Source organism: Camelus dromedarius, chromosome 11, assembly GCF_036321535.1.
Source record: "Camelus dromedarius isolate mCamDro1 chromosome 11, mCamDro1.pat, whole genome shotgun sequence".
Lineage (NCBI taxonomy): Eukaryota > Metazoa > Chordata > Mammalia > Artiodactyla > Camelidae > Camelus > Camelus dromedarius.
In genome coordinates this window covers 35,900,254-35,916,008 of record NC_087446.1, presented here as the reverse complement: position 1 = coordinate 35,916,008, position 15,755 = coordinate 35,900,254, and the positions used below count along the sequence as shown (strand labels likewise).

At 40.0% G+C, this 15,755-nt stretch overlaps 1 protein-coding gene across 2 annotated transcripts in view; it reads left to right on the top strand.

Annotated features, from left to right (window-relative positions):
- GNPTAB (N-acetylglucosamine-1-phosphate transferase subunits alpha and beta) overlaps positions 1 to 13,781 on the top strand; it is an 83,370-nt gene extending 69,589 nt beyond the window's left edge. For both annotated transcript variants that reach the window (XM_064491647.1, XM_031462928.2), the window contains 6 exons: positions 168 to 281; positions 3,306 to 3,391; positions 3,622 to 3,720; positions 7,164 to 7,331; positions 10,704 to 10,794; positions 12,642 to 13,781. In XM_064491647.1, coding sequence (XP_064347717.1) covers positions 168 to 281; positions 3,306 to 3,391; positions 3,622 to 3,720; positions 7,164 to 7,331; positions 10,704 to 10,794; positions 12,642 to 12,719 — 636 coding nt within the window. In that variant the 3' untranslated portion in view covers positions 12,720 to 13,781. The remainder of the gene's footprint in view (positions 1 to 167; positions 282 to 3,305; positions 3,392 to 3,621; positions 3,721 to 7,163; positions 7,332 to 10,703; positions 10,795 to 12,641) is intronic.
- The last annotated feature ends 1,974 nt before the right edge of the window (positions 13,782 to 15,755 follow it).

Genomic DNA, 15,755 nt, shown 5'->3' with positions numbered 1-15,755 from the left:
ATGAGTTATTTGTATGGTCTCATTCTGCTCTTCTTGGGGTGTCTTTAATAATCATATAATCAAACCCTCTCTGAAGATAGCACTTCGGTTTTGGTGACTTTAACATTTTTAAAACCACCATCATTAATTGTATATAAAAGGTTTGTCTTTTTATTTTGCTTTGCTAGGATTTAACAGGTCTGGAACACATGTTAATAAATTGTTCAAAAATGCTTCCTGCTAATATCACTCAGCTAAACACCATCCCGCCAACTCAGGAAGCGTACTATGATCCCAATCTGGTGAGTAGCATGGGTTCTTTTATGTAAAACAGAAAGTATATTCTAATTGAGTGTTACATCATTTCTGTATAGCACTTCAGAAACTAGAAGCAGGTTCTATGTTTACAAGTCTTTGGTGGAAATTAATAGCATGATAATCCAGAAATCACTTAACATTTTTCTTTGGAATCTCTTTTCTCCTCCCTGATGGATATTAAGCTAATATTAAGACTAACTGCTTATATTCTATAAGCAGCAACTATTCACTAAGGATGGCAGAAGATAGTTCCAAAGTATTCTCATTGGCTCAGGAGAACAATCTTGAGGTTAAAATATTAACCTAGGAAATATTCGTCAACAAGAATACATACCATCTCATCAAAGCTAAGTTGCTTTGATGCTGGCACTTTCTTGGGTCTTACCAGGAGGGGCAGTGGAGGATCTACACACAGCTGTATTACAGAGTACCCCTTGGCTGAAATGATTGACTGTTGATGGTAAGATGCATTCAGTGTCAGAGAAATGATAACGTGGGGAAAAAATTGTGCATTTAGAATTGATGGGAAAAGGATATAGTACAGCCATTTATGTGATGCTTACAGTTAAATTTTACTGATATATATGGAAAATTGTTTACAAAATAAATTAGGTGGGGGGAAAATGGGTAGTGCCGTATACAAAATATGATTTAAACTATGGAAAACTCCCAAGTAAAAAACTTCACACACAAACCCCAAAAAGTAATGGAGATGACAGTAGGTTAAATCATAGGTAGTTCTTAATATCTTTTTTGCATGTTTCCATATTTTCTCTGATGAATAGGTTTCACTTTCATAACCAGAATAATGTTATTTCCAAAAATTTACCATCTTGCAAATGTTCAAGCCATATGATTAATTGCAGATAAAATGTTTGTAAATGAATGTAGAGAAGAGTAATAAATCAGTTAAAAATCTGATTCCTGAAAAAGGGAATCACTCATTTAGCACTCATTATACACGTCAGGGATGGTGTTCCTCACCCACGTTCTCAGCGGGCCCCGTGAAGCTCGCGCATGAGGAGGCAGCGTGAGGGGCAGCAGCCGTTGGTGAGAGAGGTCAGCACCGCAGCTGTGGGAGCGCACAAACTAGAAGGATTGCTGATTGTGCGTAGGTTAGTTTAGCTTGTGACATGGTTTGGTGTAGATACGTGACACTTAAAAGCCAATTCTCTGAATACTCTAAAACTTGAAACTGTGAAATCAGTAAAACTGAGATAAATAGAAGAGTAACACGCGGTGTCAGTCCTAAGCGAGTTTGCTCTAGTGAGGTAACAGACATGAGTCAGCAGGTAGACAGCGAGGCTCTTTCTGGGTTGAGGCTTCACGGGAGGCCTCACGTGCAGCTGATGCGCAGTCCGGCTGATAACCCAACAGCAGCTCATCCTGTGGTTTCTTCTGGCGCTTTGGCACAATCCAGTAAGAAATGCTTTGTGAACTCTAGATTGTTGTACAGACGTTAGTAGTTCTTTACATGGTTTTTTTTTTAATTGAAGTACTTGTCAGTTACAGTGTGTCAATTTCTGGTGTACAGCAGTGTTCCAGCCATGCATATATACATGTATGTTCTTAATGATTAAAAAGGCACATTTGTAACCATAGTAGGTGCTTTTCCTCCCTCCATGGAGACTAGAATCAAAGTTTTGGAAAAAATTAGAAATTAGGCTGCATAGGTTAAAGGACATTCTGAGTTGCAAGACCTTTTAAATAATGATACCTCTTTTCTGTTTTCCTAAAATTTGGAGTTTAAATCATTCAGAGTATCTTGGTTGAAAATAAATTTTGCTGTCTATGTATTTGTCAAGATAATAAGATTTCCCATCAGTTATCAGAGATCTGGGCACACCCTTTCTCTAGGAGGGGGGCAGAGAGCCGTGAGTCCAGGTTGCCCTGACTTGTCCTTTTTGGTATCTTGCTGGGCAGCCCCAACGCGTTGGACAGGAGGAGGAAGAAAGGAGCAAGTGTGCTGGGCTCCAACACTGCCCTCTCCACGGCCTCTCTCACTGTCCAGGTCTCTTTGGTCTTCACTTTTTCTTTATGACCACATCATGGTTGTGCTGACAGGTTGCTTTAGAGACCACTGACTTCACCCCAAGGTCCAGGGAGCTTTACTGTGGCACAGCCTCTTTCAGCTCCCTCCAGACTTCTCTTTCACCCTCTGTATTTCCACACCCATCCTTTCGTTTGTCTTTTCTGCTCCATAAACTCTAGGTTCCTGTAAGACTGCAATTACCAGCCCCCTGCACTTACATAGAGCTTACAGAAGCATGTTCTTTTCTAAGGAAGATGATATATGCGTAGAAAAGTTTTTCATCTTGCCCTGTATTTCACAAGCACGACAAAAGGTTATTGACAGATTTTAGGATTTTCTTTTTTTAAAGAAATGTATATATATTTATCCACTAGCTCAGTGTTTTTTTTTTTTTAATCAAATATTTGGAATGAGGTTTAGAATCAGCAAATATCCTTTGAATGCTAAGGATTAAGTAAAGGGTGCTTTGCTAACAATTGTAAGTTAGTCTTGAGGCTTATGCAAATAAGCTGTTTTAAAACATATGTACTAATTATACTGGCAGCATTAGTTAACATTACTTGAGTTAATTCTTACCCAAGGTGTTGATTGACTTCATTACTGTAATTAAATGTGATTACACGTGGGATAAAGTATTTTCTAATTAGACTATAAGAATGACAGTATGGCTTTGGAATATCATGTAGACAAGTTTATTACATTTTATATTATAATTTTTTCAGAAACAAAATAAATTTCTAACAGTTAATTAACAGATAGTGTATAGTAATGTGATTAAAATAAAACTTTATTTACAAAAATAGACAATTAGCCTGCAGGCCATGGTATGCAGATTCGGTTTTTTAAAATATTGCATTAAATTATTCATCTTGATTATTCAGTCTTTTGGTGCCCCCTTAAATTTTCACTCTGAGGTGAATGTGCCACTTGCCTGACCTAGTCTTGGACTTGATGTAATGTCTGTATTTTCTCACAGCCACCAGTCACTAAAAGTCTAGTAACCAACTGTAAACCAGTAACTGACAAAATCCATAAAGCATATAAGGACAAAAACAAATACAGGTAAGTACTATATACACTTTTCTTTAAGAATAATTATAAGACTATGGTATTTTTATAATTTTATTATACTTTACCTATTAAACATTCTTTCAAATTTACAGGAGATTGTTTTCTTGAGTAATACAGAAAGATATTGAGGATGTTGAGTATTTTAAAGTTTTATGAAATGTTTTCATTGAAATTTTGTTTTATGTAGCCACATAAATCTTTAAGTATGTTTTTACAACTAGGTTCGAAATCATGGGAGAAGAAGAAATTGCTTTCAAGATGATTCGTACCAATGTTTCTCATATAGTTGGCCAGCTGGATGATATAAGAAAAAATCCCAGGTAGTATTAATATTTTTTTAATTTAGAGCATTTTAGGGTCACAGCAAAATTGAACAGAAAGGACAGAGAATTCCCATAACTTTAAAAATTATCTTTAATCATGCAAATAAACACGAAAAAAGGGCAGTGGGTCTAGATAGAAGGGAGTGACTTATTTCTGTCTAGAGCAGAAAGAAGTGCCTGATGGTGGAGGTAGTGTTTCAAAGAAGAGATGGGAGTTGCGATCGGGGCCCCCCTGCAGAGGGACTAGCACAGACTTTTTTCTTTTTTTGCATAGAATGGTGCGTGGCTGGACATAATGGATAGACAGGTAAAAAGATAGATAGGTGGATGGGTAGGTGGATGGGGAGGGAGAGAGAGACAAAGAGAGAAAGGAAGGGAAAGAGAGAAACTAAGGTGGATAAGTGGATGGTTGGATAGGTATGTACCTGGGTTTGTAGACTGACAGATGTATTGAAGGGTGGGTGGCTGGATGATGGATAGGTGCGTGGATGAGTAGGCACATGGGATGGTGGTTAGATGGATTGCAAGGAAGGAAGATGTGTGGGTGGATGGAGAGATAGAGAGGAGGATGGAAGGAAGGAGAGAAAGATGGGTAGGTGAATGGTGAAGAGAGGAAAAGAACGAGAGAAGAAAGAAAAAAGACAGAAAAGTGGTTTTGTGGATGGGGGGAGGGAGACAAAGAACGAAAGATTGCTGCTGGTTGGATAGGGTGGTATATGGGGTGGTAGATGCATGGATGTAAAGGTTTATAGGTAGAAAGGAAGGGAGGAAGGGAAGAGAGCGAGAAAGAGTCTGGTGAGAGGATGAACTGAGAGGTAGGTAAAAAGAGAGAGATGGATGGGGGGAGGGAGGGAGAGAGAAAGGACAGAAGAAAGAAAGATGGGTTGGTGGATGGAAAGGTACATGGGTTGGTACATGGATGGACGGTAGGGTTGATAGGGAGGAAGGGAGAGAGAAAATGGTGGATAGTTGGATGGATCGGAGGGAGGTTGGAAGGAAGGAAGAATGAGTGAAAGAAAGATGGGTGGTGGTTGGATAGGTAGGTAGATGAGTTGGTAGATAGATGGTGGGTGGAAGGGTTACAGGCAGGGAGGAAGGGAGAGAGAGTAAGTTGGATATTGGATGTATGGATAGATAGATATGTACCTGGGTTTGTAGCTTGGTAGATGGATTGAAGGGTGGCTGCTGGATGAATGGACAGGTAGGTAAAAAGGTAGATAGACTGGTGGATTAGGGGAGGGAGAGATAAGCAGGAAGAAAGGAAGATGGGTGGTGGGTGGATAACTAGGTAGATGAGTTGTTAGACAGATGTCTGGATGGAAGGGTTTACAGGCAGGAAGGAAGGCAGGAAGTGAGAGAGAGAAAGGTGGGTAAGTGGATGGATGCATAGATATGTACCTGGGTTCAAAGACTGACAGATGGATCGAAGGGTGGGTGGCTGGATCAATGGATAGGTAGGAAAAATTGGAAGGAAAAGAGGGAGATAGAAAGGAAGAAAGAATGAAAGGTGGGTCGTTGAATGGGGAGAGAGGAGGGGAGAGAGAGAGGGAAAGAAAGGTGTGTGGTGGATAAGTAGGTAGATGCATTGGTAGATTGATGGATGCAGATGTTTATAGGTAGGGAGGAATGGAGAGAGAGAAAGAACGGAAGATAGAGAAAGGTGGATAAGTGGTGGATGGATAGGTACATACCAGGGTTCATAGATTGATAGATGGATTGAAGGGTGCATGGCTGGACGAATGGATAGGTAGGTAAAAAGATGGATGGGTGGGTGGATCGGGATGGAGGGAGAGAGAGAGGGAGAGAGAAAGAAAGGAATAAAGAAAGATGGGCTGGTGGATGCAAAGGTAGGTATTACGGGTTGGTAGAAACGTGGATGGATGGAAGGGTTGATAGCAAGAAAGGGAGGTAGTGAGGAAGAAAGAAAAAAGAAAAGATGAGTTGTAGGTGGATAGGTAGGTAGATGAATTGGTAGTTGGAATGATGGAAGGGGGAGAGAGAGTAAGGTGGGTAAGTGGATGGATGGATAGGTTCATACCTTGGTTCGTAGACTGATAGATGGATTGAAGGGTGGGTGGCTGGACAAATGGATAGGTAGGTAAAAAGACAGAGGGAGGGGCGGGTAGATGGGGAGAGCATGAGAAAGAAAGGGAGGGAGAGAAAGAAAGGTGGATAAGTGGATGGATGGATAGGTACGTACCTGAGTTTTTAGATGGATAGGTGGATCGGAGAGTGGGTGGCTGGACGAATGGATGTAAACCTAAATGTTCAGGTTTACTTAACTGTTGAATATTTCCAGCTTGACCTCCTAATGGCGCCCTATTTTGGTAAAATTGTTTACAATCTGCATTTTTTAGTTTTCAACCTCAGTGGCGAATAGGTAATTTCAGTAGTTTCCCTGAAAAAAAGACTTGGCATATAAAATTAAATATTTTTCATCTGAGTCTTTTTAACTTATTTAAATTATGATTTTAATTATAAATAATCAGAGATGTAAAATTTCTAGACATTTTAAAGCCATGGTTTTTTTTGTGAAAAGTTTATTCTTGTTTTTTTGTAGGAGGGGCAATGGGGTAGAAATTGGAATTTTAAGAAAAATGAAAATATTTTTTATACTTGTTTAGTATATTCCTAAAATACTTTATTTCCTACAAAATAAGTATCTCCCACAAGCCAAGCACCCAACAAACCATAATAATGCTTTGGACCTTTCTGATGGGCCCCCAGTTGTTTAACATGCTTCGGTGTCCCCTGTATATCCTGTCAAGTGATAGTGGGATCTGAGGGCTTTATTAGACTTGATGAAATTTTTTAAAAAATAAGCTTATCTGTACTTCAAAACCGGTTTTATCCCTTCCTGTCATTTCAGTGAGCCTTCAATTTAGTGACTCTTGCCTGAAAGGGAAGTTGAAAGAAGTAGGGAAGTACCACTGTTATCTCCTTTTTGCCACAACGCTGGCATCTTACAGCCTGGCTGGAGACATTAAGAAGAAGTCATCCACCTCCTAGAATGTATAGCTGTAAGGAACCATCTCCATCTCAGTTACATGACTGTTCTTAGTAATGTAACTGTATCAGTTCAGAAAACTAAGTTTTAGGTACTTACTAGTTTTTTCCCTGACTGGTAACGGAAAGCTCCAGTCAGTTAACTACATTTATTGAACACTTAATTGGGGACATGCCAAATAGAAATTAAATTAATTTACTCCCACAGTTAGAAGGCACATTCAACATTATCATCCCTTGTTCTTTCTGTTTTACAGAAGAGGAATATCTAAAGCAAAAGTTTACAGAACATTATTCCCCCAGCGAATCACAGCTGTAAATGTAACAACTTGGGACAAGTCCATGTAAAATATATTTGGAATCCACTCTTCTTGTTTTGTTTGGTTAAGATCATCCTATAGTAACCAATAACCCTGGATCTCTCTTGTTTCTAGGAAGTTTGTTTGCCTAAATGACAACATTGACCATAATCATAAAGATGCCCAGACAGTGAAGGCTGTTCTCAGGGACTTCTATGAATCCATGTTCCCCATACCATCCCAGTTTGAGCTGCCAAGGGAGTATCGAAACCGTTTCCTTCATATGCATGAGCTGCAGGAATGGTAAGTTTTCATGTTTCTTACATGTGTGTGTGTTTTCAGAATGATGAAATTTCTATACTGTGTTATTTGCTCTAATTCCTTTGTAAAAATACACCTGTTTTTATTGAGATCACTGCCATCAGAGTGGCTGCCCTGTTTCTTGGGTACCTGCTGTACAGCAGACACTGCGCTGGGTAGAATATTTACTCTTTATAATGAAAGGTACTACTGTCATTGCCACGTCACAGATGAGAACAGAGCAGCAGAAGCTGAGTGATTTGCTCAAGGTGGAGTAGCCCATAAGTGGCAAATACAGCCTGATTCCCAACCCTCTGCACATTCATACCACTGTATTCCAAAGCTGCTTTATGATGTTTCCTTCTTTTATTTTACTACCGTTTACTCCCAACACTTAATTATAAAGATAATTTTATCTTCTTGCTTAGGGAAATTTGTGACCCCTTGCCTATTCACCATGCAAGGTGCTAGGAATACAGGCAAACCTCGGAGATATTTCAGGCTCAGCTCCAGACTACCACATATCCCAGTGCATGTAAAAGTTATGTTTATATATTATAGTATATTAAGTGTGAAAAAGCATTATATATCTAAAAAAAAGTACATACCTTAATTTTAAAATGTTGCTAAAATCTGCTAACCATCATCTGAGCCTTCAGCAAGTTGTAGTAGTAACATCAAAGATCATTGATCATAGATCACCATAACAAATATAACAAGGAAAAAATGTGGACTATTTCCAGAATTACCAAGGTGTAGTACAGAGTTATTACTAAGTGAGCAAATGCTGTCAGAAAAATTGTGCCGACAAACTTGCTTGACACAAGCCTTTGATTGGTAAGAAATGTGAAATGCCATGTCTGAGAAATGCAGTAAGGTGAAGCACAGTGCTACAGGAGTCCAGGGCAGGAAGCCGCTAGTTCTGTGAGGGGAAGGTGACATTTGGACTGTTTTGAGCTTGGAAAAAAGACCTCTCCAGATAGGAGAGAGTTCCTGGTAGAAGAAATGGCATGTGCAAAGACACAGGGGTATAGAAGAGAGTGCTGTGGAGATGGAGAGGAGAAACTGCCAAGGGCTATATCTGAATTGGACATTTTTCTTTAGAGAATAGGGCTTCCCAGAGAGTGTTTTTTAGATGTTTGTCATTTGGAAAGATAACAGTAGCATGGGGGTTGGACAGGTGAGGGAAGTGTTTGGAGTGAGGCGGTGTTGTCTTGGAACTGGAGGCAGAGAGACAAGTTGTAAGCATTTCAGTTATCCCCAAAACTGTCAAGGTGTGAACCAGGGAATAGAAAGAAAGCAGTAGATACAATTGGGATCTATTTTAGAGAGAAAGTTAGCAGACCTTAGCAACTAGAACTCTGGTGTCTTGGGGTTGGGTAAGTGAGACAATTAGCATGTATATTCTAATATCTGTGTATTATTTGTGTATATCTATTTTTATAAGGAGAAGTTATTACTAAATAACTGTCTTCCAGCAATGGCAAGGAATGGCTTGTGACTCACCCTTTTTACTTTCTTTTAGCTTAGGGGAAAAATATCTTTGGATGGTTCCATCCGTCAACTCCTCAAATCCAGTTTGTGACTAAATTTACCTTCAGAGGGCCCTGTTGGATAAGAAAGGAGTGGGTTTATGAGAGTTTGAGGGCTTTGATTTCTGTGGTACAAATGAATCAGGTGCAGGATGTTCTTTGCATCCTAGGGGTTTCTTTTTCCTTAGCCTGCTCAGCTTCTGCATCCTCTCTCCCTGCTGGCCCATCAGCCCTGATCTACTGTCTGGGAACTTTCCTTCTCTTTCCTTTCATGATCCTGCGGTCTTGAGTCCCCTGTCATCTTCCCCCGGTTTCCTACAGTGGCTTTCTTCCTGCTCTTTTCATGGTAGTAGCACCTTATGCATTGTGCAGCAATCTATCTGGTGTGCTTGTCGCTCCTAGGAGACTGTGAGCCCTCTCAAGGGGCAGAGATGGTCCTTTTACTGTCCGAGTCCACTTGCCTCCCTAGTACAGAGTGGGTGCTCAGTGAGAGAAGCTCAGTTCACCTCCAGCTATTACTGGGTCTTTGGTTGCTGGGGTAACTCATTAGCTGTATCACAGTCTGTGGCTTTTTAGCTCCTTAACATACATATAGGTTCTGAATGATACCATAGACGTTAGAACTCACTGAGTTGGTTGTGATCCTCTTAACGTAGGAAATACAGGAGGAAGAACAGTGTATGGGAGGGTACCATTTTTGCATATGTGAGTTGAGATAGACACACCCACTGCCAAACAGTTGTGAATGAGTGTAGAACTCTGCATAGGGGCCTGAATTCGAAAGTTAGTAGCATATCTTTAAGCCTTATGTTAAATGCTTAATCTCATAACAAATTATTATTTCCAAATTGCAGATGAGAAAACTGCTGTAATTCCCGTTTATCCCCAGTATCCCAGGTCTAGTCCAGTTGATTCCACCCTCAGAATGTCTGCCCCATTGCTTGTTTCTTCCCATCTCACTGCCCTAGTATAGCCCTCATTCTTTTCTCCTGCCCAGACGAACTGGACTGCCTGCCTCTGGTCACCTGCTTATGACATCCATCCTTTAAGTGGCCACCATTTTCACCTTGATTATGACATACACGTGCACACACGCCCGCTGTATCATCCCCTTTCCCACTAGAGTATTACATCTAAACCCATTGCATGGTTTCCCAGAACAACTGCAGCTCATGCCCACCTGCTTTTCCTTGGCTGAGCATCCCTCCTGCCTCCATGCCAGACTTGATTCGGTTCTGCCGGACCTGGCTTGCAGCTCTCTCTGCTGATGCTCATCTCCTTTCTCAGCGACATGCTTTCCTTCCCCACTTCAAGGCTGAAATGAAGTGTCGCCATCTCTGTGGTGCTTTCCTCACTTTGCTGTTTTTCCCCAAGGCTTTGCTTTTAACAGGTATTTCTGCCCATCTTGTGTGATGGCCAGTTATCTGCACATCAGCGCCTCCCCAGGCTTGCAGATGCTTTAGAGCAGGGACTTCTCCTTATTCACCTCTCTGTATCCACAGGAAGTATTTATGGGCTGACTGAATAAATGAATATGAGTAAATAAAAATGAATGGAAGAGGGCTTTTTTAAAAATTTGTTAAAAATTCTAAATTTTATTTTGAAGTCTTCGCCCCTGCCTGGGTAACTTTGACTTATTCAAAAATTTACTATAACAGAAAATTTGAACTCACGTGGGGAATGTATAATTATGTTAACATTTTCAAATGGCCTCTAGACATTGTTTTTGTGTTTTACAACACTGTTTTTGCTAAACTAGCAAATAGTATGTAGTTAGTTTTACTAACTAATGGTGGTGAAATCCTACACACAACTACATATATGCTTTCTTTTCTTTGAACAGGAGGGCATATCGAGATAAATTGAAGTTTTGGACTCATTGTGTGCTAGCAACATTGATTATGTTTACTATATTTTCATTTTTTGCTGAACAGGTAAGTTATGTATTTTATGTGGATATCAAACAGTATTTCTTGGTATATTAACATCTGAATTTTTTTTTTAAGAAAAAGAAATTTATGACAAGAAAGTTTTTACTTGTTATTTGCTTACCGTTCATATGTCAAATATATTTCATAATATTCAGGCAGCAAACATCTGTTACCAGTATTCTTTGTACCTGGAGCACCAGAGATTGAATTTTATTCTTCAAGCTAAAACTGGAAAGCTCCACATATTTTTAACCAAAAAACCACCTAGAATCCTCATCTAAAATCAGCTTTCTTTCTTTTAATCTTTCTAAAAGTGACCACAGTGTCTTATCTAGATGCAGACCTCCCGCTGTTCTGTAGCTGACGCCTGGGGTGCTCATGCCGCCCCCCCACTCACACTCCCTTTAAGCTGTGGGGTTCTTCCCCCACAGGCACACACACAGCCTCCTCCAGGGGAGGGTCCAGAAGTGAGATTATGAGGTAAAAAGAAAGGGATAAGAGAATCCTTGTTAGGCCGCAGTGGGTATGAAACGCTCTGAAGGAAAAGAACAGTGTCTGGCTGACCTCACGTGTGCCTGGCAGGCCACTGCCGCCTTGGCCTCCACCCAGGTGACTGAAGTGGAGGCTCTCACGACAGGGAGCTTATACTGAGTTTACTTACATGGAGGAGGAGGCGGAGGTGGCCTAAAAACTGAGCTTCCTACTGCAGATGGGAGGAAATCCAGGAAGTGGGAGGAAATCCGGAAGTAAAGGTCTGGCGGGCAAGCAGAACTGCAGTTTAAACCTTCTTCTACTTCCCAGGGGCTAGAAACCTTGCTGTTGTTCCTGGCAGGTAAAAATCTTAGGGAAAAAAAAATCTTAAAAAGACTGTAGCTGCTTTTAGAACAGAGGTCCACTGAGGAGCCTGTGAGTCCGCTGTGAGCAAGGAGGGACGCTGGCTGCAGTGGAAGGAAACAGGAGGGTCAGTTTTTTTTTTTTTTACTAGCAGAGACTAGGGAAGCAGAGAGGCAGGAGAAAGGAGGGAAGAATAAATCGCCTCTCCTGTTTGGCACCCTGCTCCTTAGCTACTGCGATCAAATTCCTTAACTTCTGCCAGGCTCACAAACCCGCCCTGCTGCCTCTTCCCCGGCCCTGGAATCCCAGCTCATCGTCCAGAGTGTGGTGGCTTATGCTTGGGCGAGGCCCTGCTTCCAACTCGAGGTGGAGGAGTAGAAATTGAAACCATAACATATTTTTCTCGTTGAAACTCTCCCATAACGGTGGTCAGATTCTCTATTTCAGATGTGTTGTGAATAAACTGTAACAGAAATTTTTATCCACATTCTAAGCTACTAAATTACAAATGAAATTTTGTATTTCAACCTAGTGATTGTTGCTATGGTTAAGTATAGAAAAAAATGGTAATAGAATTCTTTTAAAAATATATAAAATCCTAGCTTACATATGTAGTCATTTTCAAACCCAGACACATTATCTTACTGGTTGAATAGTCAGTCTCCTTCAGTAGAAACATGAAAAATAGACATCTTGAAAATAAGTATCCATGATAATTGCTATATAAAAATCTGTAGTTTTTAATAGGTCTTAAAAATGAAACTTGGACCAAAATAATTTCAATCTTCATTGGTTTACATACCTTGTGGGCACATACCTAGACATACTGACCCTACAAAGCCAAACAAAATTAGTGGTTGATTTTGTTTTGAGGGGAGGAAATACGGAGGCTTGTCTGCTGTCTGTTTTTATGTATAGAAATAGGACTGGAAATGATTAAGGTCATATGACCCTCAGAAAGTTTAAATTTTAATTCCCCAAGTTGACAAATTTATTTCCTGTCTTTCATCCTTCAGTTAATTGCACTTAAGCGGAAGATATTTCCCAGAAGGAGGATACACAAAGAAGCCAGTCCCGATCAAATCAGGGTATAAAAGATCTTCATTTGAAAATCTACCTCAGCATTTACTGAGCATTTTAAAACTCGGCATCGCAGAGATGTTGTCACGATGTGATGCTTACCCAGCTCTGCCTGAAGAAGGAAAAACACCCAATACTTGTTTTCTGGACTTAACAGAGCCTACTGACCAGGAATTGCTGAACCAATACACCAAAAACTTGTGTGTTGAGCAGCTGCGGTTTCACTTGTAAAGCATTTGCTCATGTACCCGTCTGTCCTTTTAATGAAAAGGCTCACTGATGAGAGACAGCAGTGGCTGCTATGGGAGCCCAGCAGCTAACTAGATGAGGGCGAGGCCAGCTTGAGTGCTACTGCTAAGAGTCCCCAGTCTTTTGCATTCCAAAGCTTTTTTGCTGTGATTTTTACATTTTTGGGTTTTTTAAGTAGCTACTGAGTTAACTAGTGATCCTTGCTTTTGAAAACAGTGAATTGGGATGTGCTTTTATACATGTTATTTAAATAATGCAGCAGTATCACTTCCCATTTGGAATATCTAAATTATCGATTTTATTAACATTTAAGAGTCTAAATGATCTTAAGTACTTACCATTACGGATGAGCTCAGTGACTGACAGCTTGATACTTTGTCCTTGTTTACTTCAGCCCCTCAGAATATTGTGATTTCATGTGGAGGCCTAATGACAAAGGGCTAGAGTTAAGTAGCAGAGCTACTTGCCAGATGTAATTATGTTTTGGAGATGTACATACTCAAACAGAAGTGCCTCATTTTAGAAGTGAGTAATGCTGATGGTACTGGCACATAACAGTGGTGTCTTTTTAAATACTCATCAATGGATTCCAGTAGCTGTCTCTATCAGTTTCATATAACGCATGGTCAGCAAACATTTTCTGTAAAAAGCCACATAGTAAATATTTGCAGGACACATGTGTCTGTTGCATATTCTTTGTTTAGTTTTTGTTTTTTAACAGTCCTTTAAAAATGTCAAAACCATATCTAACTTGCAGCTGTACAAAAACAGGCTACCAGCTGGATTTGGGATCGTTTGCTGACCACTGGAATAGAGAATTAGTATTTTTATGTGTGGGTAAGCCCTGATGTTCAGCCATATTTTATTTATGTGGATTTCTGGAGACCAGATTCCATGAGTCCTTTTTGAACTCTGACAAGTATTTTAGACCATGATCTTAACAGTAGTATTCTTTCAAAACAGCATACATATTTTATAAAAAGAACTTGTAAATACTGTGTTTGTGCTGTAAGAGTTATGTATTTCAAGAATTGAAGTCTCATAAAAAAAAATTCATCTGATGCTTTGATTTTTAACCTTTGAGGAGTGAGTTTATTGTTACTCAGATTCAGCAATCACTTGAGTGCATATACAGTATGCCAGGGTCTATCCTGAACACAAGTGAAATTAAGAGGAAAGCAGTGTAAAGAAGGGATGGTAATATTACAGACTGGCGAATGTCATTATATGGGGAAAATAAGTTCTAAATGGGATTGATATGGTAAAAATTTAGGGGTTCTCTGTGTATCATTCTTAAAGTGAATATTCTAGGAAAGTTAGAGAAATGAACATTTGGGTGTGATGCAGATTTCTGTGGTCAGGTGAATATAATCGACACCTTATTTAGAGCTTAGTAGATAACAGGATGAATAGAATCATGGAATATTCATAGAATCATTAGAACAAAGGAACCTCAGAAGTTGATGAGTAGTCAAATGGTCTTCAAGGATTTTTTAAAGCCTCAGAACTAATAGTTCAAGTGAAAGCCTCTGGATGGCAGCCAGTATGGAAAACAGAAAGAAAGCTGCTCATTCTGCCTGACCCCAGAGCAGCGCCTCCAGAACTCCCAGGCTTCACAGGCAGAGTTTCAGAGCCCACATCTTATGTGTTATCATCAAGAAAACCAGGACCAGGAAGATTGTGACTTGTCCAAGGTCTCACAACCAGTTAAGGGGCAGAGCCCAGATTGTCTCCTTCTCCAGTCCCCTGCAGGCTGTGCTGCCTGCCCGGGACACAGTGGCACGTGCAAGTGAATAGCACACTCTCTGCAGTCAGACTTAGGGGGTTCAAGTGCTTGCTCCTAGACTGTTTGCCAAGATTCGGCTTTCTCTTCTAAAACATGGGAGGCAATACTGGTGTCTACCTCACAGGCTTCCGATGATGATGGAAGAAATGACATACATAACATACCTAGTACAGTGCCTGGCAAATAGTCCTGCCTGATAAATGTCAGTGGTGAGGATCGTAGAGGAAAGTGTGTGTAAAGGCTTGTTATCCGGGTCAGAGGTGATGTTTCCAGTGTAGTCTTTAGGGTGAAATTATTACATTACCTTTAGCTAAGGAAGTGACACATTTTCTAATTAAAAATATTTCTGCCTACTTTTTCTTAGTGGTTATTTTAAAAATTATTTCCACATATACCAAAAAGCATGCAAATAATGACTAACAGATCAAGAGTTTAATAACAGCTCAGATCAGAACATTTAAGGAAGGAATAGCCCCAATGCCCACAAATTCTTCCAGAGTGTAGAAAAGAGAAGGAAAACATCCAATTCATCTCTTGAGATCAACACAACTCCACACCAAAGCCTGATGCAGTTACCTCAAGAAAGGAAAACTGTAGGCCAGTTCTACCTCCTAAGAATCCCAGACGAAACGCTAGTGAGCCAAATTAGTTAATTCCCTGAAGGATCAATACTTTATGATCAGCCAGGTCCACTCAGAAAATATCTAATCAGTAGGATCAAAGAGAGAAACTGCATGATAAGTTTTTTTTAAAAAAGAAAGCAAGATTCATTGAAATTAAGAAAAATTTAGACAGTCTAGCATAATGCCTTCTGATCCATCAATAGTTATCAACATTTTGCCACATTTGTTTGCTCTGTATTTCTTTGTTGATGTATTTTAAAGCAAATCCTAGACTTCCTGGAGACAGAAGTAAGGGGGAGGTGAAGGAGACCTCATCAGGCTAATTGTTCCTCCTTCCCACTTTCCCAGATAACAGCTACATCCTATTGAGCACATTCTGTGTGCTACATGCA